Below are 23,804 nucleotides of genomic sequence, written 5' to 3' on the forward strand. Positions count from 1 at the left end.
GACGGTATTCTTATCATTTTAAGATTTTTCTTAGGATGTCTTCCAGATACACCTCTAAAGTGTTTAAAATGGGTTTGAGAAAGAAGTGCCAGTATGAAAACTGAAAAACACCCATATTTGTGCGACTGAAGTACTGACTGGTGTTTTTGTCATGCACGTGTTGTTTGTTTTCTACTGAACTGGTCTCTTAAAGGGTTAGGGTTAAATGGAACTGTCTATTGTTTATTTCTAATGTGCCTACTAATTAATTGACTTCACATGACAAGTTTGCATTGTTTCATTAACATACAATTTGAAAATGCAAACTTCACATAGGAAGCATCTCCCTCATCAGTTTGGGTTGGCTATTCAAGTGGTATTGGGCGTTCCTGAATAGTGACATCTACAGCAGCAATAATTCAACGCTTTATTTCAAGCAAACAGGTTTCTCACATACTCTCAGGAAAGAGCCACACCAGTGTTGGATAATGAACATACCAAATGTGCTTCAGTCAAAATCAATAAAGTACTCACAGTAATGTGATGTCATAAAACATTTTCCTAGATTCATCACATTTCTCTCTCTCATAGATTCAGATGAGTAGTGAACATCCAGGTAGCCATACATACTTTAGATGTTGTATACATTTACAATACATATTGTAGGATGTTGTATCACCTATAGGTGAGTGTTCAGCTGATATTATTTATGATACTGCTGTATTGCCAATATAATAGACATTATGATTCTTCGAATACTGACACATTGCAAATATGATAAGCCTGCCTTATGAATATTCACTGAGTGTTGTTGCTATACTGTTGGTGGACAAGATGAGGTCTGAAGGTTGTGATGGGCAGTCCTTGTGGCGCCTGTTGTATGGTAATGTCTGTCTTGTTGAGATGGTGCCCGTTGTTGAGATTATATGTGTTCCCACCGTCACTCCCCTAATCTTCGTCCTTGACTACGTTTCTTTAAAGAGGATGGTTCTGAGGTGGGCCTCAGAACTCACTGAATTCTGTCTAGTGTAGTCTCTCTGCTTGCAAGTGTATAATAAAAAAAACTCTTGTGATCCAAGATTCTTTACTCCTAGTTTCACCTTTACCAGAGGTAATCAGGTGGATTTCCACAACAGCATCATCACCTCTAAAGCCTGGGTTACAGAAGAAAAACTAAAATTATTTTGATTGCTTATTGCAAGCACTAAAATTGTGTCCATGTTTCTTTGTGGGGCTTTAGGGGTGGGGATGGATAAGATTCCCAAAGCAGTTTCAGTATGGTGCATATGCTCTCTAGCTTGTGTCATGACCTCTCACTATATCTAAAGTACTTGTAGGAAACTGATGTCTTGATAAACAGTATGAATTCCGAAAAAAAGTAAATAAATTCAAAGGGATGCATTTATTTAAACTGGAAACAATAATATTCCATAACAATGACAGAAAAACAAGACAATACTTGTCTGTGTCTGTGCTGCGGGGAACACTCTCAACTTAGGTTTCTCACTGCTGTGCCTCTCTGTTGGGCCTTGCTTTGAAACCATGTTTCACTCTTTGACAACATGGCCTCCATCTTCTCCTTGGTGATTGTGGAGACGTCTATAGCCTGGGACCCAATGTGGCAGCCATTAACGTTCAGAGCATACACATAATCCTCTGTTTGGTCAAATATAATGAATGTCGTGTCCGTTCTCTGTCTATCCTTGTCTTGTAGGTGTATTATTTTGCTATTGGGGATATTTGTACATCCAAACAACTCTTTTAGCTCAGTTTTTGTTATCTTTCTGGGTAGCTTTTTGGCCATGATGCAGTACTCCACAACAGGTGAGGGGGAGCGCGATCGGGACCTTTTTGGTGATTGTGACAGTGAGTCGTCAGAGCGCCTTCTGGCCGGGGCAGCGACCAGACCAAGCGACAGGGTCATGGCAGAGTCTGGCAAAAGTACAACTGGAGACGGTGGAGGCGTCTTCACAGGGAGGGGTGCTGAAGGAAGTGTTCGCTTCTTTAGCTTTGACTCCATTTTGTGTTGTATCTCTCCTAAGCTGCTAAATCTGCTAATACGAAGAGTCACCCGAGATCCTCTGAGGAGAGAACCAGAGAGCCGCATTGCAAGCTGCCCATCTTTCTCAGTGGTGAAGACAATAAATGCTTCTCCGAGATGTCCTCCTATAATATACACACCACCTTCTCGGATGTATAAGTCTGTGAAGAATTTGCGGATGTCTTCAGAACCGGCCTCAATGTTCAGACCCCGTAACCTCAGTACAACTGGAGACGGTGGAGGCGTCTTCACAGGGAGGGGTGCTGGAGGAAGTGTTCGCTTCTTTAGCTTTGACTCCATTTTGTGTTGTATCTCTCCTAAGCTGCTAATACGAAGAGTCACCCGAGATCCTCTGAGGAGAGAACCAGAGAGCCGCATTGCAAGCTGCCCATCTTTCTCAGTGGTGAAGACAATAAATGCTTCTCCGAGATGTCCTCCTATAATATACACACCACCTTCTCGGATGTATAAGTCTGTGAAGAATTTGCGGATGTCTTCAGAACCGGCCTCAATGTTCAGACCCCGTAACCTCAGTACAACTGGAGACGGTGGAGGCGTCTTCACAGGGAGGGGTGCTGGAGGAAGTGTTCGCTTCTTTAGCTTTGACTCCATTTTGTGTTGTATCTCTCCTAAGCTGCTAATACGAAGAGTCACCCGAGATCCTCTGAGGAGAGAACCAGAGAGCCGCATTGCAAGCTGCCCATCTTTCTCAGTGGTGAAGACAATAAATGCTTCTCCGAGATGTCCTCCTATAATATACACACCACCTTCTCGGATGTATAAATCTGTGAAGAATTTGCGGATGTCTTCAGAACCGGCCTCAATGTTCAGACCCCGTAACCTCAATACTACGGTCATGTTTCACTTCTTCAATCCAGTTATCTGAGATCTGCAAACAGAAGAACAAACAGACACTAATTAACAAACATGTGAAATATATCCAAAGCACAGCAAAGGAAAAACACTTGTAAGCAATGAAGACCATGCTCATTTCAGAGAAATTCCTAACGGTTTAAATTGATACTGGAAACAAGTATATAGGCTAAGCTGAGCATGTTTGTTATGACAAAGCCAGAATAGTTGGCTAGCTAGTTTGTTAGAGGTGAACATGTGAGGAACAGGAAAGACAATTGTAGACAATTCAACAACATACTATATATATATATATATATATATATTTTTTTTTATTATTTTTATTTTTTTAAATAACCCACAGTTGTGTGTATATATATATATATATATATATATATATATATATATATATATATATATATATTACACTAATAGAACCCTCTCTCAGAGACACAGACAGAGAGAGACAGAGAGAGAGAGACCGAGAGAGTGATGGAGACAGAGAGAGAGAGAGAGAGAGACAGACAGAGGCATAGGCAAGCATCCGGAGGAGTCAATGTTGCAGACCTCAGCCAGTTATTGAATGAAAAGTATTGTTGAACAAATACTAAACATGAGCAGCCTACTTCATGTGGACATTATATGTTTTTTCCAATACTTTTACTTTACTGAAATAGGGGGAGTATGTAAAAAACATTGCACTTTCTAAATGGTGAACCCAAGAAAAAAGAAAACATTGAATTAAAGCTGAGAATCTACTTCAACGTCACAGTAATTGTTTGATTTCAAATCCAAACTGTTGGAGAATAGAGCTAAAATAAGAATAATCATAATAATGATAACTTTATTTGTATAGCTTTTAATAATAATAATAATAATAATAATAATAAAAATACATTAGACTTATATAGCGCTTTTCTAGACACTCAAAGACGATTTACAAACTGAAAAGATCGAGTACATACCCAGCCATCACCTTGTCTCGAGACATCTTAAGACATCTCAAGACAAGGTGATGGCTGGGTATAAAAATAAACAAAAAAATAGATAAAAGAAAGTATAGGGGTCTAATTAATTTTTAGATTACTAAATCTAAATGTCTTTGTGGGACAATCTACTCTGTATACTGCAATTACACCTAGATTTCGGGCGGAGAAGCGGCGAACAAGCAACGCCAGCGTGCTCTCTCGACCGGCATTTTTTGAAAAGTGAAAAACGTTTTCTTGCAAACGTTGCAGCTCAAAGTGCTCCAATCATTATAGCTATAATCATAATTTAATTATTTAGTCATTTAAAGGCAATGAATAATAAATAGGCTACTTATGGAGGAAACAGTATATATTGTAGCGAACGGGAATCTTCTAGTGTAACTTGCCCCATGCGGGAGTCGAACCCCGACCTCCCACATAACCGACGGCCGCGCTAACCATTAGACCAAGAAAGTTAACTCCCTTGGAGGAGCTGTTAACGGGGCCTCATACAGGATCGTTACACTATCTTCACCGTTCGGGAGAGCGTGCCCTCACGCTTCACTATGTCAAGTCCCTCACGTGGGACACGGCTCTCCGATGGCCTTCCTTCCATCCCAACTTTCTGACACCAGTGTAGCGAACGGGAATCTTCTAGTGTAACTCGCCCCATGCGGGAGTCGAACCCCGACCTCCCACATAACCGACGGCCGCCGCGCTAACCATTAGACCAAGAGAGTTAACTCCCTTGGAGGAGCTGTTAACGGGGCCTCATACAGGATCGTTACACTATGATAGAATTAGCAAAACTCCAAATATGAACTCCATCAAATGGGAAAATCATCTGCCAAAAACAATTTCTGGATATTAAATGAATAAATCAGCAGCAAGATGCTCTCATAAAAGCCTCTTATACAGTAAATGTCTTAAACACGCATTTCCACCTTCAGTCACAGTAACATATATTGATAGTAAATAGTTAGTTAGGGTTACATTTTGCTATTTAATTGTGTCCAAACTTGTCCGGTATAGATCCGTTAGTAAATTTGAGATGACAAGAGAAATGAAAAGAGAAATGGAGGAAGAACAGAGCAATAATTCACCTGTCGACCCGAAATCCGATGGAGGAATGAGAATAATCTGAATCTGTTTTTCAAACAAAAACACTTAATAACACTTAATTAACAACAACAGCCTGGCGACTGATGCTTAAGAGACGTTGCTAAGGAACGTGTATGCACGTGAGGCCACGCTCTCCCGAACGGTGAGGATAGTGTAACGAACCTGTGTTTGCAGCCGTTTGCAGCTCCACCATGGGAGTTAACTCCGTTGGTGTTGTGGTTAGCGCGGCCGGCGGTTATGCGGGAGATCGGGGTTCGACCCCCGCATGGGGCGAGTTACACTACTAGCTCCCGTTCGCTACAGTATTCAATATACAAAGACGATATGAAAATGAACGTTATTAACATTTTTTTATTAAAAAATCCTTGAAATGATTGAGATCAAAACAATGTACATTAAATGAATAATACGCTTTGTAACTGCGTTTACGTAGCACTCATCTGATACACTGCAATACTCATTTATAAACAGGAGGGCGCCATCGTCACGGCCATATAGCAGGCTTCTGTTCAATATTCAACAGAATTAAAATAATGAAAAGTGTTGACATGCACTCCTCAATATAGGTCACGCGCATTATTGGCTAAGGGATCTGCCAGAGACGTAACCAGGGGCGGACTGGGATCAAAAAACAGCCCTGGCATTTGCGACACAACAGCCCTATTTCCAAACGCAACACGGATTGTTAACATAAAAAGCTTGAGATAACTAGACTGACTAGAATTGAATGTAGACATTTGGAACACGTAATACACACTGACACACACTACAATCACTGATGAATTCAGAGTGCCGACAACAATCCACAGTGACTGACTTAACCTGAACTGTGGCATCTATCTTAGCCAAAATATTGCAATGCATTGGATTCGGTGAGTAATCCCCACTCTACCTAGTTACTATAACACTACTTTACATTGTTAGCAGGCTCACAAAACAAGCTGTGTTAGTTGACTAGCGATTTATCATTGATTTTCAACAACGCTTAGCTCGCGCTTTTATTTTGAAATCGGAAGTCAATGTTGGAATGTGTCTCTCCTTGTCGTTCAGAGGACAGATGCCAAACTACCGACATGTTTGCTGTAATTATATGACTTGTCAGTAGGCAGTCATCAGTCAATAGCTCTTTCAATAGCCTTTTCACACCGAATGTACTTTGTTGTGCTATTTTCGGCCCAATACATTCGGTGGCCGAACTTTCGGTGCATCCCTACTTCCAACTACACTTTCCCACTGCATCCAGTTGTTGCACATTAACTGCATCGCTCTCATCAAATGAAAGTGTAACGTTAACTGCTGTTATAACAGAGCTACCAAGTCTCACGCAATCACCGTGAGACTCACGCATTTCAACCAGTTCTCACGCTCTCACGCCGCATCTCTATTTCTCACGGCGAGAAATAACCATTTGTTTTACGGGACTTGAGTTTCGTGGCATCTTTCTGCACGCGCGTTAACTTGAGTCTGCAATCGAAGCGGCAGGCGAGCACTGATGGAAGAACCTGTGTTCACGCGAGCTGCAAGAACGTAGCAAGCAGTGTTGCCAGATTGGGCTACTTTTGGTACTGGACGGGTGGATTCGGCAGCTTTTAGACCGGTTGGGCCGGACATTGTCAATTCCGTCTGGCAACCGTGGTAGCAAAATATGTGCATACATTACAACATCGTATCTGGTCTACTGGACTGGGTTGCACCAATTTGGCGTAAGTCATTACTAAATGCATTTGTTTCTCTACTGTAACATAACCAGGTACATTAATAACAATTGTTAAAGGAGCATAGTCTACTACTTGCTACTGAGATGCTAACCCGACGGATTGTCCGGTTGACGCGCCGTGCGTCCTAGTTTGATGTGTTGCTGTTGGTTATATAAGATCCGTAGTCGTTGGTTTGCTGCATAATAAACATGTATTGTGTTACTATGTGCCATCAATGGCTTAATCACTGGTACAAATGTAGTATATTTGTACTTAAAACACACATGGTGTGGGCCTGGTCTACTGAAGATGGGGGTTGTATGACGACCATGCTCAGGACACTGACTGTCCTTCTATGGTCAGCTGTGGAATGACTTCCTGGAAGTCACTAGGCCATAGTGACATCACAGGTGACTGCCCCCTTCTCACATCTTGACCATCTCTACAGTGAAGGTGATAGGCCATTGCCTGTGACTGTATTTGCATATTGTGTATAAATAAGGGTGTGGGGCCAAAGGGGGGTTCTGTTAACCACCCCAGCCCAGCAGAGGAGACCAGACATAGGATCCAGCTGTTGGTATCTGTATATGTTTTGTACTTTAATTAAATCGTCTTAAACTCAATAACTGTTCTTTGATTCATAACCAATAAGATAATATACGACACAAACAATAACAATAACAAACTTAGCGCCCTTGCGGTCAAACCTATTTGCCCTTCCGGGGTCAACACCTGACGACAACAACAAATGTACTACCTGATATACACCTGCCTCAGGTATTGTGACAGCGCCACCCCATGCCCACACAGTGAATTACAACACGTATCACAGGACCATATCTGGCTCCTACAATAGTAATAATAAATAGTAATTGCAATTTACAATACAACAATTGGGGGTCCCTCCAAAAGTTTATTATTTTCATTTCTTGTGCTGGTTTATTATGAACAACATGTAAAATTGCAGGAAACTAGCACAAATAATTGGGTGGGAGAGAGGGGCCGCTGCCGCCAAAACGTGCACAGTTTTGGGTCGCTCCACCGCCAAAAAATCTCACTCCAAACTTTTGGTGAAACTTGGCAGCCCTGGTTATAAACGGAATGATTACATTAGGTGCGTGTCCACTGGCGATACAGAGCTGACTACAGAGATGGTGAACGTTAGCACTAGCTAACACTAGCTAGCTATTTACCTTAGCTTGGTGCCGTTTAGCTAAATATACAGCTTGTTGGTGGACACAGCCTAAGTTAACTTATCTAGCCAGCTAGCTAACGCTATAACACTGAACTGCTCGAACCTGCTGAAAACATTGAGGTCCAGTTAAGCCTATAGACTCGGTGTAGCTAAGAGAAGCTGCTCTGACACAAATACAATGTAAAAAAACGGTTACATGAACCATCACATGTATGAGCCTAAACAATACACCAGCCACAGTGCACATTACATTTAGCTTCACCAAAGCAGAAAAAGAGCACTGCACAGCCACAGTGTATATAATAATAAATGTGTCTTACCTTCATGTAGTTAGCAGACTACTAAGTAGTTTGTTTTTCTCTACTACAGCGATTCCCAACCTATGGGCCGCGGCCCTCTGGTGGTCCGTGAGAGTACTGCAAGTGGGCCGCCAAATCATTAATTTTATTATTTAAAAATTAAAATCATGGGCAAAATATTTTACAAAAACGTTTTAATTAAAAAAATACATGCATAGTACTGTATTTTTTTCTTTAAAACCTTCAAAAATGCATAATCAGTGTGCTACTACTAGACCTACTGTGTTACAAGGGGGGTCAGCGAAGAGGACTCCCCATCGCCCCTACTGGTCGAAGAGCGACAGTGCTCCAGCCCTGGACTAATTATCGGATGATTGTTGTCACCTGTGAGTGTTTGTCAGTGTATGGTGTGTCCCATTTCCTTGTTCCCTTGTCAGTCGATCACTTGTGTTACCCCGTTTGGAATGCTTCAGAACCCTGTGTATGTATTATCACTTCACGTATCCGTTACCCGGAACGTAATTTGAACTTTGACTTTGTTTGCTGGTTTGCAACCTTGTACCTCCTTTGGAGCCCTTTGTTCAAACTTTAGTTTTCGTGCACTTTATTATTGACCGCAGTGCCTTAGTTATTATTACCTACGTGCTGAGCCCTACTGCTCCCCTTTTTGTTGTTCTAAGAGTCTATGTTTGTACCTGCGAATCATACGTCTCAGTAAAGAGAATCTTTATTTTATTACATCTCCGTCTCATTCTTTACTTACACTGCACCTGGATCCGACATTATTGTATACACCCAGAACCTATTGAGAAACATAACACTACTGCACTGTATGTATGATGATTGTATGATGATGCATATGAAATATTCAATAAGAATAAGAGAATAATGATGAGACACACAAAAACATTTACACGTCTGTAAAATGCCTGTGTGGGCCGCGAATACTTTAGAGATTTTTATGTGGGCCTCGAGTCCAAAAAGGTTGGGAACCGCTGCTCTACTACAACCCTGTCAATCATTCTCTCCCTCTTCGTCTCCCTCTACCACAAGTTTAATGTTAGTCCTAGTGCTAGTTGAGGACTGTTGCTAGCACCTGCTTGCTTCGCAAACAGATAGGTTATATTTGTTAATTCCCCCCCCCCCTCCGCCAATAGAGCTTTCTTTGATTTGTCCCTCTTTTTCTCTGGCCCACCCTTTGGTCGTTTACTGCCCAGATACATTTCGTTCTTATATTCGATTCTTCTTCTTCTTCTACTCGAGTTATCTAGCGTTGCGTAGCAACGAGTTGACCATGAGAACATTCGGCAGGCCCGGGCCGATATAAAATGTGTTGGGCCGCGGTTTGCTGAAATAAGTTATTTTCAATGAAAACCACCAGAGACAAAATTACAAATATTATTATTTATTTATTTTTACATTTTTAAATAATACATTCTGAGTGGCTCAGAGTCTCGCAGCCCTCCTGGCATTTGCCCGGCTTGCCCGATGGCCAGTCCGCCACTGGACGTAACCATAGCGATAGCAAAACGTCTAACATGTTTACCTACTACTGTATGTCACTCACTTAGTAGGACACATGACTCATCTACATGCGGCCCGCCGACTCACAAGAAATGCTAGTATACCATTTCGAACACAGCCAGAGTTGCAGACTTGCAAAGGTGGAAGGGCGTTCAGCTGGGCTACATCTCCACAGCCAATAAGATGCTGTCTATTATTGCACAACTATCATTGGCTGGCTTGTTCTATCAATCAGGCTAGTGAACGGTATTTTCGGTGGACTTGTCTAGGGGAGCTGGCAAATTCATTTAGCGGACGTAAAAAGAAAAGAAAAGGTAATCTATGCTAGGGCCAGGGGCCACTGGCAGTCATAATGCTAGAAGAAGGAAGAATTAAGGAATTTGTATAGTATTTACAGTGTATTTATAGTATCTTAATCTTAAACAGTGTATAGGCCTATTGTAGATTATAGAAACATATGCCGTAAGCCTTTATGCTCGAACTAAAAAGATAGTTGTTACAATCAACCTGAAAGTTGTCAAATTACACTTCTCAAGTCCATGGTAATATTGGGAGGTGAAAAATGATATAAACTAGCACACAAAGAGTCGATTCAAGTCCACCCCCACACTGCCATTCAAAACACTGGAACCCTTACCGTGACGTCTTGATCTTGCCATTGATAAGGTCTTGCTCTTGCTCAAATGTATTTGAGCCTGTAGGCCTATGTATTTTACCATTGCTTTCAATAGTCTATTCAAAACGTTGACACCCTTGCCTTGACCTTTTGACTCTCGCAGATACTACTCAACCAGAATTCAGACAGGGTTGCACATGCTCAGTTCGATCCACAGGGCGTCTGAATTCCAGGGCGTCTGAACTACACAGCGCACCGCCAGAGGCGCCCCGTCCATAGAGGCAACCAAGGCAATTGCTTGGGGCCACCAAACAAAAAGGGCCTTTTTGTCAAACTAAAACTGTCCTTGGATGAATGTATTTTCAATGGAAATCATGGCATTCAGCGTTCAGTCGCTCTGAGTCTGCTCGCGCTGCGCATACATTCATCCAAGGACAGTTTTAGTTTGACAAGCTAAACAATATGAGGGTAGTTAAGAGTTTAACTACTTTTCATTGTGAAATAGCTAGTTTGGTAAAGTATTCCCTGCAATTACGGCGTTATTATATGATCTATAACACCACGGACATCCATATCCGTAACCACTATTGGCAGTATCCACGCCGCTGCCCCAAAACCCCCCTAGTGGGGCCCCGCCCCCTTCTGGCTTGAAATTGACTTCTAGCCCCGCCCCATTCTCCTCTCAACTGTCAGCAGCAATCATGAAGCGATCGCACATTTCTGGTCACCAAAAAAGAAACGAGAAGACAATGAAAAACGACACCAGGATAGTGGTAAGTGGATAGAAGCTGCAGAGTGCAAAAATGTAAATAAGATGCAGAGTGCAAAATAAGTAAGATGTCTTAGGCAGGCAGACAGACAGACAGACAGACAGACAGACAGACAGGCAGGCAGACAGACAGACAGACAGACAAGCAGGCAGGCAGACAGACAGACCCAGTGGAGTCATGTAAAATGTAAATAAGAACACCAGCGTTTTCAGAATATACTTGTTTATTGATTTTTTGATTTATTTGTTGTTCTTGCTCTGTTTGATATTACATATTAATGTTGCTGTTTCAGAATGTGAAAAGTGAAAACACCAGCAGTTTCAGAATGTAAGTGTGTTAAGAGTTCTAATAAGCACCATTACCGTTAAGAGTTCTAATAAGCACTAATAAGCACCATTGCTCCAATTTGATGTTACTACACATGGCTCCTTTGTTGATCAAATACTCGGACGTGTGTGTGACTGTTAATTAATACATTATGACATTTATAATGAATTCCTTTGTTTCAGACTGTTTTTTTACTTACACACACGAGCGCGCGCATATGCGCGAACTTCGTAAAACCGTATTATATTTTAGTGTCAGGGAAATAAATACATTTTAAAATGTCCACATCGTCACCCGCCTAAGACCCTTACCAGGGGCCTCCATAATGTTGTTTGCTTAGGGCCCCCAATAGTCTAGGGGCTCCACTGCGCACCGCCCCATTCCACCTTCAGCCATGTTGAGTAGTGTGGGACGCTGCTGCAAGGGGGCTCTGCAAGCTCTGAAGCCGGGGGTTAACCCCATAACCCAGTAAACAGCCAGCAGGTTGTAAGTCTACATGGACAATTGAAATGTTGCTTGGAAGGCAAGTCTGTCGACTTAGGCTGTGTTCGGAATAGCGTACTAGCATACTACTCATACTAGATATGACGTAGATTTTGAGTATGTAGTACGTTCACACTGTACAGTATGCAAGATTTGAGTATGCGAGAAATTTAGTAGGCGAGCAGTTACTTCCGTGAAAATTGAAGTCGGTTACGATGGACACTAGCTCGGGTCCTATTTCCCAAAATGCATTTCGCGTCCAGGGTTGCAGAGTTGCGTCCAGGGTTGCCAGATGGGGCGGGTTACCGCCGAATGGGCTACTTGATTTTGAGGTTATAGAAAGTTTAGGCTGTAAATTGTCAATCCCATTTGGCAACCCTGTGCGCTTTCAGCCTCGTCAAACTGCGTCATACAAACTTGTCATACAGCTGTTGTTTAGTGAACAACGTCCACACATACAACACCAGAGGAAGCTCCACGAACCGCGTTGCACCACAAACAAGGGGTTAAACTCGTTTGCAAACTATGCAGTAAAAATGTGGAACGCCCTTCCTATAATCTTAAAGGAGTGCAAAACACTGCCCACCTTCAAAACCACTCTCAAAAAACATTTACAGGAGGCTGCAATCCGTAACTGGACCCTCTAAATCAAAAATCAGATTAAAAGACCCGAACTACCCACTGTACATACTTTGTGTTTTGTCCCCCGCCCCCACCTGTGGTGTATGTCCCCACCTGTCCTACCCGCTGTACATACCTGATGTTTTGTTGTATTGTTCTTCCCATGATGGATGTATTTTTATCTTGTAGATAGTAATAGTTATTTGTCTGTATTATCTTGTAGATAGTACTACCGGTAGTTTGTTTTGTCGGTCTTACATGTAACGATGAATTGAGAATCAAGGACCCCAATTGAAATAAGCCAGTGGCTTTCTTGGGTTTTTATCCTGTTAGATGACCGTGTATGTAATATGTACTTTCATGTACCTACTTCTGCAAATCTTCTAATAAAGTTTTCAATCAATCAATCAATTTACAAACATTGTCCGTGAGCGATTTTCTTCAGTCTCTGAAACCATGGCAGACAGAGAAGCGGCGGGAGACCGGGCGTATAAATGTGAGTAACCAAACTATACGAGTTGTGGTAAAAAAAAAAAAATGAATTATTCATAATGAACATAATGAACGTATCTTTATTGTTGTTGAAATTGTATCTACCGCTCGACTTGCCTGCAAGCCCTACATAATGATAATCATTAGCTTAGTGGTTATCGAGTTGATAACAGCTAATAACACTGTAGCTAGCTAACGTTACTGTAGCTACAACAACCTGACCTGCCGTGGTTATTAACGCCGTATTGTTGTTTCAAGGGACTGATGAAGACACCGAGCGCATGATTCGGTGGAGGGGGGAGAATGACGACAAATTTACCGGGAAGAGGAATGCTGCCATGATTGGCTTTCAGTAAGAACATCACGTTTTATGTGTTGTCATTTTCATGTGCATACGGGTGGAAAAGTAGCACCAGCCATCAGCCATATGCTAGTAAAATGTTAAAGCGAGTTGAGTTTGCATTTCCTGTACAAAAGGCGGTATATAAATGAAGCTTTACTTACTTACTAAAGTCGTTGGTAGATTTGATTTACCATTTAGTGACTGGTGAATTTTTAACAAATCTATAATCTGTGGTTGGTAGATTTTCACATACGTGCTTATCCCCTGTCAAAGGTTTATGCCAATGTCTGACCAATGTTATGGTTGTATAGGATATTCATCAAGGAGCATGGCCTGGAGAGCATGGCCTGGAGGGCAGGCCTGGAGGGCAGGGTGGAGTATCAAAATGAAATGTTTAACTAAATAATGATCAATCAGATTACCCTTGTGTATGTTATTTTGTAGGAACTGAAGTCACCTCGGACAGGGGTCAGCACTGAGGGAGGAGAGGCCACTGCTGCTAGCTGGAAGTGGTTCGATGCCATGGATGAGGTGATGGGGCAAAGACCATCAGCGACGCCACATTCCCTCATCTCCTCATCTGTGGCGTCGACGTCAGCAGCAGCAGTGGTCTCTCCTCCAGAGGCTGAGGGTCCCACTCCGGCTCCCAAGAGGAAGCGGGAGTCGGAGTGGGTCTCTCTGTTTAGAGAGGAGAAGCAGAAAGTGGAGGAGAAGGAAGAGAGAAGAGAGAGGGAGGCGTTGGAGAGAGAGGAGAAGAGGGAGAGATTGACAGAGGAGAAGGAAGAGAGAAGAGAGAGGGAGGCATTGAAGAGAGAGGAGCAGAGGGAGAGAGAAAGGAGAGAAGAGGGAGAGAGAAGGAGAGAAGAGGGAGAGAGAAGGAGAGAAGAGGGAGAGAGAAGGAGAGAAGAGGGAGAGAGAAGGAGAGAAGAGGGAGAGAGAAGGAGAGAAGAGGGAGAGAGAAGGAGAGAAGAGGGAGAGAGAGGGAGGCGTTGAAGAGAGAGGAGCAGAGGGAGAGAGAAAGGAGAGAAGAGGGAGAGAGAAGGAGAGAAGAGGGAGAGAGAAGGAGAGAAGAGGGAGAGAGAAAGGAGAGAAGAGGGAGAGAGAAAGGAGAGAAGAGGGAGAGAGAAGGAGAGAAGAGGGAGAGAGAAGGAGAGAAGAGGGAGAGAGAAGGAGAGAAGAGGGAGAGAGAAAGGACCGGGAATTCCGGATGTGGATGGAGAGCAGGGCAAGTGAGGAGAGGAGAGAAAGAGAGGGGAGAGAGAGAGAGAGAGAGAGAGAGGGAAAGTCGGGAGAGAGAGGAGAAGTTAATAAATATGATTCAATTGTTTTTTCAAAAAAAGAAAATTTGATTTGATCATTTTGATTTGCCGTCTTTCTTCTGTGATTATTTTAGAAAACTTCTGATGGGTTATGAATAGAACAGAGAACAGAGACAGTAATGACACAATAGTCAAATAAAATAAGGAGTTGTGCTAGGTAGAATAGTGTGGTCTGATCCTTGCATTGAGCAAACATTATCTCCCCCCCCCCTCTCATCTTAGCTCCGTGCTACAGACCCCTTTGTTCTAATCAAAGTAAGAAAAAGCATGTACATCTGAATCATTAACATCAGACGACGAGCTGATTTCCTCCGTCGTCTGATAAGAGGCATGTTCGTTGGATAAAGTTGTATTAGTAAATGGTCACTGAGGTTGGTGAGTGAAGCAGCAGCTGCTATCTCTGGACCCAGGATGTCTCGTGAGGTAACGTGAGGTAATGTAAGCAGCAGGCACGTGCCGTGAGCTTTTAGATTGGGTAAGCATAAGATATAGAAATACACGTAATTACACATACACGCTATCAGTGAACGCAGTTTCAAGGAAATGCAATTTTGATGCCCTAGATTAGAACCCGCTAATAAACTGTAGTGTCACTTTGTGATCAGATTACCAAAAACAAAAAAAACAGTTGCCAGTTTCGACTATATCAGGGGTGCTCATTGTTCAAAGATCTTTTCAAGTAGCCAACCTACTGACATCTACAAGTCCAGTTTCAACATCGCACACGCACACACGCACAACACAGACACACACCGTTTCCATCCTCCATAGTAAACACAACACACTTTCTTTTCACACTTTGTCACACAGGCACTTGACATCACATCACAGACCCTCCCTCTCAAAGTACTCAAACCATATAAACAAGCACAGATCGCCACCAGCCTCGCGAATCATATACATCATATAAACCGCTCATACCAGGCTTGCTGTAGCCGCTGGCGACTCTCCCTTTCTGGGTCAGTGTGAACATCGGTGAGCGAGCGGCCGGGCGGCCTTTAGCCAGTAGTTGTGTTTTTCCAGTCCAGTCCAGTCTACGAAATCCCTTTAGGTCGCTGACAGTAATGTCCATATTCACAAAATCAAGCAAGTTATCCTTATTGATTATTATTATTTAGATCGTTTGAGCTAGCTGGCATAAGCTATTCTGCCGGGCGAGAGGTGAAATGTTAAGTGAACTTGAAAGTGATAAGAGCCAATCAGTAGCTCTTATCGGAATGAAAGACCTACTCTGATTGGCTGTAAGCATGCTTACCCTGGTCACATTAAACAGCGGGTTGAGGCATCGGAAAAAAATAAAAAAGACATTTTCACACATTCGAAAGTACGCGAGGGAAAGCAGAGAGCGGAGTGCTTATATGCAAAGCAGAGTAGGGAGTGCTTTACTCCTACAGGTGGAGTATATTTATTTTAATCATGTTCTTTTACCAACTGCTAAGACAACAATATAGTAAACTAGTTACTTGAGCTAGCTAAAGATATTGGCCCCCCAAATCATTTTACAAATTGTTGTAATTATGTTACGATAATTCTGTCGAACTCCGTAAGTGAAGGTAAGCAACGCAGGGTGCGTTCGTAAAATCGCTCTGAGAGCGCCGGAGCATACACTGGGTGCAACGTCATAAAGGGACCAGGTAATTTGATTGGGCAAGAGGCATTCCATGAGTGCTGATCATATTTCCAGGGCGAATTTACGAACGCAGCTAGCGAACAGAAGACGCAAAAAATCGTCAGATCAGATATATGGGTTATTTTGGTAAACTGGACACATTTTGGGAATATATGTGGTTACTTTCTCGCCTGAAAACATATTACAACTTAATAAAATGACATGTTACACTTGTAAGGCCAAAATTACATATTTTAGCTAATGGAGGTTTCAAATGTAGGTTTAAATTCGCCGCTCCCGGCGAAATGCATTCTGGGAGGCAGTATGCATAGTGTGTAAATGGTCGGCTGGTTTTCACATACTTATTATGAATTTAGTAGGCAGTATGCAGTATATACTCATTGAGTATGCTAGTATGCAGTATGCTAGTACACCATTCCGAACACAGCCTTAGTCATTGATGCTGCTAGCTGGATGATCTGAGCCTGAGTGCTGGAACAACAACAGGCCTTTAAAGTCTCAGCTTGTATTCAATTTGACAGCCAGCTGATATGGATGTCAACGGTGGATTTGTTATCCAGCTCTATTATGCTATAGCTAACGTGTTGTCACAAAAGATAGTGTCTTGATTTGGTATCTATTAAGGCAGTGACCTTAAGCTTAATGTGACAGCCAGCTAGCTTGGTAGGTTAGCTAAAGTTAGCAGCACCCACAGTAGAATGAATAGCTCTGTCTGTTGCGTTGGTGAGACAACCAGTCGCCGGGCCATATCAAATATTACTTAGAAAAGGTGAATTTTCTGCCGAAAATATGTTTGTTTTAGCTGTAGTACCGGTAATAGTGTAGGTACCACCAGCAATCATTCTTATTAGCTTTTGAAGGTTAGTAAAACCTTCTACCCTCACTGTCATACGGATCTAGCATATGTACTAGCTAGCTAACACAATGATTTCCACAGGCAGAAACTATTCTGCTGCTCCCGCTGCTGCTGCTGCAATTGCTAATGGCCGCATTGTAGCTGTCATTGGTGCTGTTGTCGACGTTCAGTTCGATGAGGGTCTGCCAACCATTCTCAATGCCCTGGAGGTGGCTGGGCGTGACTCCAGGCTGGTGCTGGAGGTCGCACAGCATCTGGGTGAGCCTCTTTTGAGTCTATAATGTCAGTTTATGACAATCTTGTCAGTCAAGAACTGCTCTTCCAATGTATGTTTCTCCACAAGTACTGTTCTTTGAAGTATATTTTGGCTTTTCCAGGTGAGAACACTGTCCGCACAATTGCCATGGTCTGGTTCGAGGACAGCAGGTTCTTGACACTGGAGCCCCCATCAGGATCCCTGTGGGTCCTGAGACCTTGGGCAGGATCATGAATGTTATCGGGGAGCCCATCGATGAGAGGGGACCAATTACCACAAAACAGTATGTACATGGGAGGGATGTCAATAACTGAAACTTAAACTTCAAAGCTAAGAAACTATTTCATATGAATTTGTTATCTGTTTTTTTTTGCAGTACTGCCCCCATTCACGCTGAAGCCCCTGAGTTCACAGACATGAGTGTGGAGCAGGAGATCCTGGTGACAGGACATCCTGCTCGCCCCCCTATGCCAAGGGTGGAAAGATTGGCAAGTGAAAAATCTCCTTTCCTACTGAATTTTCAAACTATTAATGTTTGACTTGGATCATTATTCATAGTGCTTATGAATTATTAGAAATATAAAATAATACATTTTATTTGTCTTCAGGTCTGTTCGGTGGTGCTGGTGTGGGCAATTATTATGGAGCTGATCAACAACGTAGCCAAGGCCCATGGTGGTTACTCAGTGTTCGCCGGAGTGGGAGAGCGCACTCGTGAGGGAAATGACTTCATAAGATGAAATGATTGAGTCTGGTGTCATCAACCTGAAGGACACCACCTCCAAGGTGACAATCTCTATATGATGCTTCGTTGTTGTTTTTTGGGGAAATTCCTAAGAGGACTCTTATCTTGCATCTGATTTGAATGGCCTTTATTTTTCCCATGTCCTCAGGTAGCGCTGGTGTACGGTCAGATGAACGAGCCCCCTGGTGCCCGTGCCAGAGTTGCTCTGACTGGGCTGACTGTTGCAGAGTATTTCCGTGATCAGGAGGGACAGGATGTGTTGCTCTTCATTGACAACATCTTCAGATTCACCCAGGCTGGATCAGAGGTCAGGAATGCAGCATGACCAATGTTTGCCCTTTATCAGAGCTAAAAAAATATTTTGCATACTGTTTGTTGCTCCAGAGGGCAACATATAGCCAAGTCTGATGCAATAGTCCTATTCATAATGAGACCCTCTCTCCTCCTCAGGTGTCTGCCCTTTTGGGTCGTATCCCCTCTGCTGTAGGCTATCAGCCCACCCTGGCCACAGACATGGGTACCATGCAGGAGAGAATCACCACCACCAAAAAGGGGTCCATCACCTCAGTACAGGTAAGTACCTCAGGGAATGGAAGACATCCCCACTAGAGTTGGGCGGTTTCCAATTTTATAAACCGTTAAACCATCCACAGATTTAACCAGGGTTTTCGGTATAACCTTGGCAGAAATTAACCACAAATGTATGGCAGAAGTAGGCTTGGAGTAGGCTTATCAAATAATACCAAAATGGCCATAAAACCGTAGCCTATCCTACAGACCACAACGTTTGGCTATTCTTCAAGCCTATTCTAGGTTTTTGACTTGCCTGCTGTGCTGAAAAAGTACTTTCGGGCCATCCATTTGATTTCCACCAGAAAATGGAAAACCTTTGTCTCCGTCAATCACAAGCTCTCGACAATAGGCAGTCGTCTCTGATTGTGCTCGCTCCTCTTTCACCTGTTTCACCTTCTGCTTTTTTGTTAAGAATGAACTTGCTTGCGCTTGCCATATCTTTTTCTAATTCTCCGTTCTGAGGAGACAAGTCACGTGACACATCTTTTTGACAGGTTATTTATTTGCCAAATTACATTGTTTACAAAAAGTTCTTTCATCATTTTCATAGCATCTTCAACCACACAGACAGTGGGGTTGGGCAAACACTCAGCGTTTATGAAATATAGCAATTTATGATGGTATTGACAACATTTTTTGCGATTTTTGTGCTAGATGTTGATCAAAAAGTTACAACAACATGCAAACTGCAAATTAGAAGCTGACGTTACCTAGTTAGCTTAGTAGCTACATACCCTGAGCTTTGTGCTTTTAATTACGGTAATAATGAAGTAAATAGATTCATCCAGTAAAGTGGAAAGTGTGATTTCACATAAACAAAATATTTAGCATGTTCAAGAAAGTTTGTGAGCGCTCGTCATGCCGCTTCTCTCTTCAAATGTCCTCAGCTCTCCACAGCTTTGTGCTTTGAATTATCGTAATAAGCGCAGCTTCTCTGCTCTCAGGAACCATTGGAATTCTTTCGATAGCACATATAGTTTATTATTGTGTAAAATGCTGTCTACATGGCCAGTTTTATTAAGGCGTTTATTATATATAGCAATTTATGACAGTTTTATGACGGTATTGACAAAAAACACTGCTATTTTTCAGTACCATGGTTTTCGGTTCAACTGGAAAACCGCCCAACCCTAATCCCCACCCTCCTCTGAATTCCATCCTTTCCTTGCCTTTCAGGTGACTCTTTTCGTCTTTTTGTTATTTGATTATAGGCCATCTATGTGCCTGCTGATGACTTGACTTGACTGACCCTGCCCCTGCCCCTGCCACTACCTTCGCTCACTTGGACGCCACCACTGTGCTGTCCCGTGCCATCGCTGAGCTGGGTATCTACCCTGCCGTGGACCCTCTGGACTCCACCTCCCGTATCATGGACCCCAACATTGTTGGATCTGAGCACCACGATGTTGCTCGTGGTGTACAGAAGATTCTACAGGTAATCGTTTGTTTTCACATGTAATATCTACCTACATAGCTGTGCCATACACCATAAAAATAAATCCTAACAACCTTTTCAATGGAACTATTTAAACGGAACTTATTATTTTAACTCTCTTTTAGGACTACAAGTCCCTTCAGGATATCATTGCTATCCTGGGTATGGATGAGTTGTCTGAGGAAGACAAGCTGATTGTGTCTCGTGCCCGCAAGATCCAGCGTTTCCTATCTCAGCCCTTCCAGGTAGCTGAGGTCTTCACTGGCCACATGGGCAAGCTGGTGCCCCTCAAGGAAACAATTTCAGGTTTCCAGAGTATTCTTGGAGGTAGGACACTATGCTTAAACTAACTACACTAGCATTAGGCTTCCAATGTTGTTACATTTGAGGAACCATATGCTTTTATCAAAAGTAGCTTGTGAGGTATGAGAGGGTGTTGCTAACGTTTCTTTTATATTTTCTTAGGTGAATATGATGGCCTGCCGGAGCAGGCTTTCTACATGGTAGGCCCCATTGAAGAAGTTGTCCAGAAGGCTGCAAGAATGGCTGAAGAGCTCGCTTCATGATTGACAATTGGAGGGTTGGGGAATGGTTTTATAAGAAAAGCATTTGTATAGTAGAATTTAAGAAGAAAGAAAAAAAAGTATGTCTTCAATTATATTTCCATTTTTACTGGGAAGATGATGGAATAAAAGTATCTTGTTATAATCTGTATTGGCATTTTATGTTTCCCAATGTATTGTCAATCTGACTCAGGTACTCATTTTGTGTCTCACTATGGGAACACCTCTTGCGTGACCTCATCAGAAGCTCAATATCACTGCTCCAGCCCTTACTGGCTGGTCCAGATAACGCTTTATTTACATAACCCCGGTTCTCTGAGTAGTACGAGTGAGTGTCTCACCAGATCACCCTCCTTGCTACGGAAGCGAGAAGAGGTGTGCTTGTTTGAATGACAATAGACGCTATGTCTACTCCTTATAAAGGGAGGAGGGTCCCTCCACTCCTGACATAAGCGTCATCTGGACCAGCCAATAAGGGCTGGCGCAGTGATATTGAGCTTCTGATGAGGTCACGCAGGAGGCGTTCCCATAGTGAGACACTCACTAGTTTTGCTTGTTTAGACCTACTTTCAAATCATAATGGGTTGCTCCCTTAGGTGAAGAGCAGAAAACCATTGCCTTGGGTACATCAATTACTTTTATTTAGTAAAAACAACATGAACTATCTATAAATGCATGAATGGGATGGTAGTCCTAGTCGGTCACATGGCGCAGCCTGGAATTTAACTCCTTTTCCTTTGCAAGCAGGCCGTTGCTGTGTGTTTTGTAGGCTTCAAAATCCTATGAAATAATTGAATACTGTTGAGTAGGCTGTATACATATGATCACTTCTGTAGTGACTTTTCCAAGATCTTAATATCAGTTATATACAAACCCTCTTGAGCTTGTTGCATGTCTTCACAGACTCTTCAAGAGCATCCTGGAGGTCTCTCACTTTAAAATGTGTGTTTACCAGCACTGCTTCCCTCTCAAACCTAAAGCAGAGACATTTTGGGTATACAGGCCTTTCATATCTTTGCCAATATTAATATGGTTACTAACCATGATATTCAAACCTGTCTTCTGCTGCAGCCCTGGCCTTTTCCACCTCTTGTCTTTTTGCCTCCAACTGCTGGATTTCAACCTGTTTGTCCTGCAAAGAGAGAACTCTTATGATTTCTGCTGAACACTGCCACGTGTTTTGTGAACAATTATGACTGACATTCTGTTCAGAAAATGGATGAATATTGCAGTACTTGTATTAGTTTCCCTCTTTGCATGGATAGATTCAAAAATGTGTCTTTCTCCTTGGTCAAGGTCTCAAGTTTTTCTTGCAATTCAATCTTTTTTAACTCTTTTGATGAGTCATTCTCTCTTGCATTCTGAAGCTGTTGATTCAGACCTGGTCAAGAGAAATTCACCATTAATGTTGAAGGTTAATTTCTCATTTGAAATGATTTTACAAGTCAACTATTTGTTGGAATTGTAATGTTATTCTTTGCTTAGTGTCAATGCAACAAATCCTCTTGGCAAACTCACCTGTGCACATCTCTACTGCATCCATAAACTGTCTTTGAGTGCCATGCAATTCATCTTGCAAAGATGCCTCTTTGGTTTGATGGAGACACATTTGTTCTTCAAGTTTTGTCTGAAATCCAGTCGTTTTTTCCCTGTTGTGAAGAAAATATATTAGCCTACAACAGTCAGTTTGAGTCAATCAGCATTCACGACTAGTGCACATCATTTAAGTGAAAATATGTATTTTTAATCTTACTGATACACATTTTCTAGACTTGTCCGTTGCTCAGTAAGATCTTTTAATTCTTGCGTTAGTGTCTGAATCGTCTCCTCTTTCTTTTGTAATTCTTTGGAGAAAAGCTTCTCGTTCTCCTCCCGAAGTAGTTTATTCTCCTCTTCGAGACTGGCGTTCTTTAGTTTGTACTCGTCCTTGAAATTAATCATTAACTGGTGGTTAGCTGCCAGAGACATAAATCTTTGCTGTAATTGCGTGGATCTCTTCCTTTCATTATTCAGCTCTGTCTGTGCGTCTACTTTATGGTGTTCTAGCTGTGAGTTAATACGCTCCAGCGCTTGACTACGAAGAAGCATGTCATCTGATCTCTGTTTCAACATGCAGATCAAACTGGACTGTTCGTCTATCCTGGAGCGCAGCATCCCTGCATCCGCTCTCTCATCCTGGGAAAGACTGCGCAGTTTCTCCAATGCTCTGTGGACAGCATCGTCCATGTCCTGGAAATAATTATGAAATTGCATATTAAAAAAAACACATACTTTAATAATAGCACGCACGTTACAGTGTCAGCTACATTTTTATTACATTGATTTGCCACCAAGTATAAGTAGGCTATAGGTGAAATTCGTTGATAACAATGTTCCACCCTCACGTAATGTTCCACCCTTATTTATTTTTTTGCAAAATATCCCTTATTTTCAAATCCCAATGTTGACAGGTATGAACTAGGGTCTTCAGGGACTGAGAATGACTCCACACAGCCACATGTAACTAGTTCCAGATAAGTAGTAAGAACTCTCAACGTTATAGCTAGCTTGCCAAATTAAACTTAAACTTCTTACCTGTTTGGTGTTTTTTATCTTCCGAAGATCTTGTGGTGACGCCATGTCGTAGGAAATCGTTTTTTTTTTAATCCAGCTTTGGGCTGCTAAATCTGTTTACCCTGCTACTTGGCTAGCTACTCCTTCAACGCCTCCTTGACTTGATCTCGAGAGCCACTAAGTTTCTGCTGTTGTCACTGGCAACTGTCATTTGCCACCTCGCGCAAAGCCCCGCCTTTGGCTTTCCAAAACTTTCTTTTTACAGAATGTTGACAACATCTACAATAAAAATGTGCTTATGCAGACATTTTTTTGTTTAATGTTTGGCTTGTTGTTTATACAAACTTGCTTACTCACGACACATTCACATGGTCTGTGCTCAAGTCCTATATTACAGCTCGAGCTGATTATTCCAGAAGAGACATTATTATAAAGCGCAGTTGGAGGTTTGGCAGAAAGTGCTATTTTTACTCTAAACCACAAGATGGTGCTACTGCTCTTCTCATCAATTTCTTTCCAAGCTGTTTTTTGCCAACAGAATATTG

At 42.3% G+C, this 23,804-nt stretch overlaps 1 protein-coding gene and 1 pseudogene across 2 annotated transcripts; one reads left to right on the plus strand and one right to left on the minus strand.

Annotated features, from left to right (window-relative positions):
* Window positions 1-11,784: 11,784 nt before the first annotated feature.
* LOC308162792 (ATP synthase subunit beta, mitochondrial-like) lies at window positions 11,785-20,709 on the plus strand (annotated as a pseudogene). Its single transcript has 10 exons — window positions 11,785-11,858; window positions 17,220-17,392; window positions 17,512-17,673; window positions 17,767-17,878; window positions 17,999-18,176; window positions 18,284-18,442; window positions 18,586-18,708; window positions 19,920-20,143; window positions 20,269-20,470; window positions 20,609-20,709. The product of its transcript is annotated as an ATP synthase subunit beta, mitochondrial-like (transcript).
* A 690-nt stretch (window positions 20,710-21,399) lies between these two features.
* On the minus strand, window positions 21,400-23,325 carry LOC308162793 (coiled-coil domain-containing protein 89; the record flags this gene model as incomplete). The annotated part of the gene is made up of 7 exons (XM_080536934.1): window positions 21,400-21,486; window positions 21,581-21,680; window positions 21,762-21,838; window positions 21,942-22,087; window positions 22,225-22,355; window positions 22,460-22,935; window positions 23,281-23,325. The coding sequence occupies 7 exons, from the start codon at window positions 23,323-23,325 to the stop codon at window positions 21,400-21,402; spliced, it is 1,062 nt and encodes a 353-aa protein (XP_080393060.1).
* Between the last annotated feature and the right edge of the window lie 479 nt (window positions 23,326-23,804).

The sequence above is a fragment of the Nansenia antarctica genome, assembly GCF_963989245.1.
Source record: "Nansenia antarctica genome assembly, chromosome: 7".
NCBI lineage: Eukaryota > Metazoa > Chordata > Actinopteri > Argentiniformes > Microstomatidae > Nansenia > Nansenia antarctica.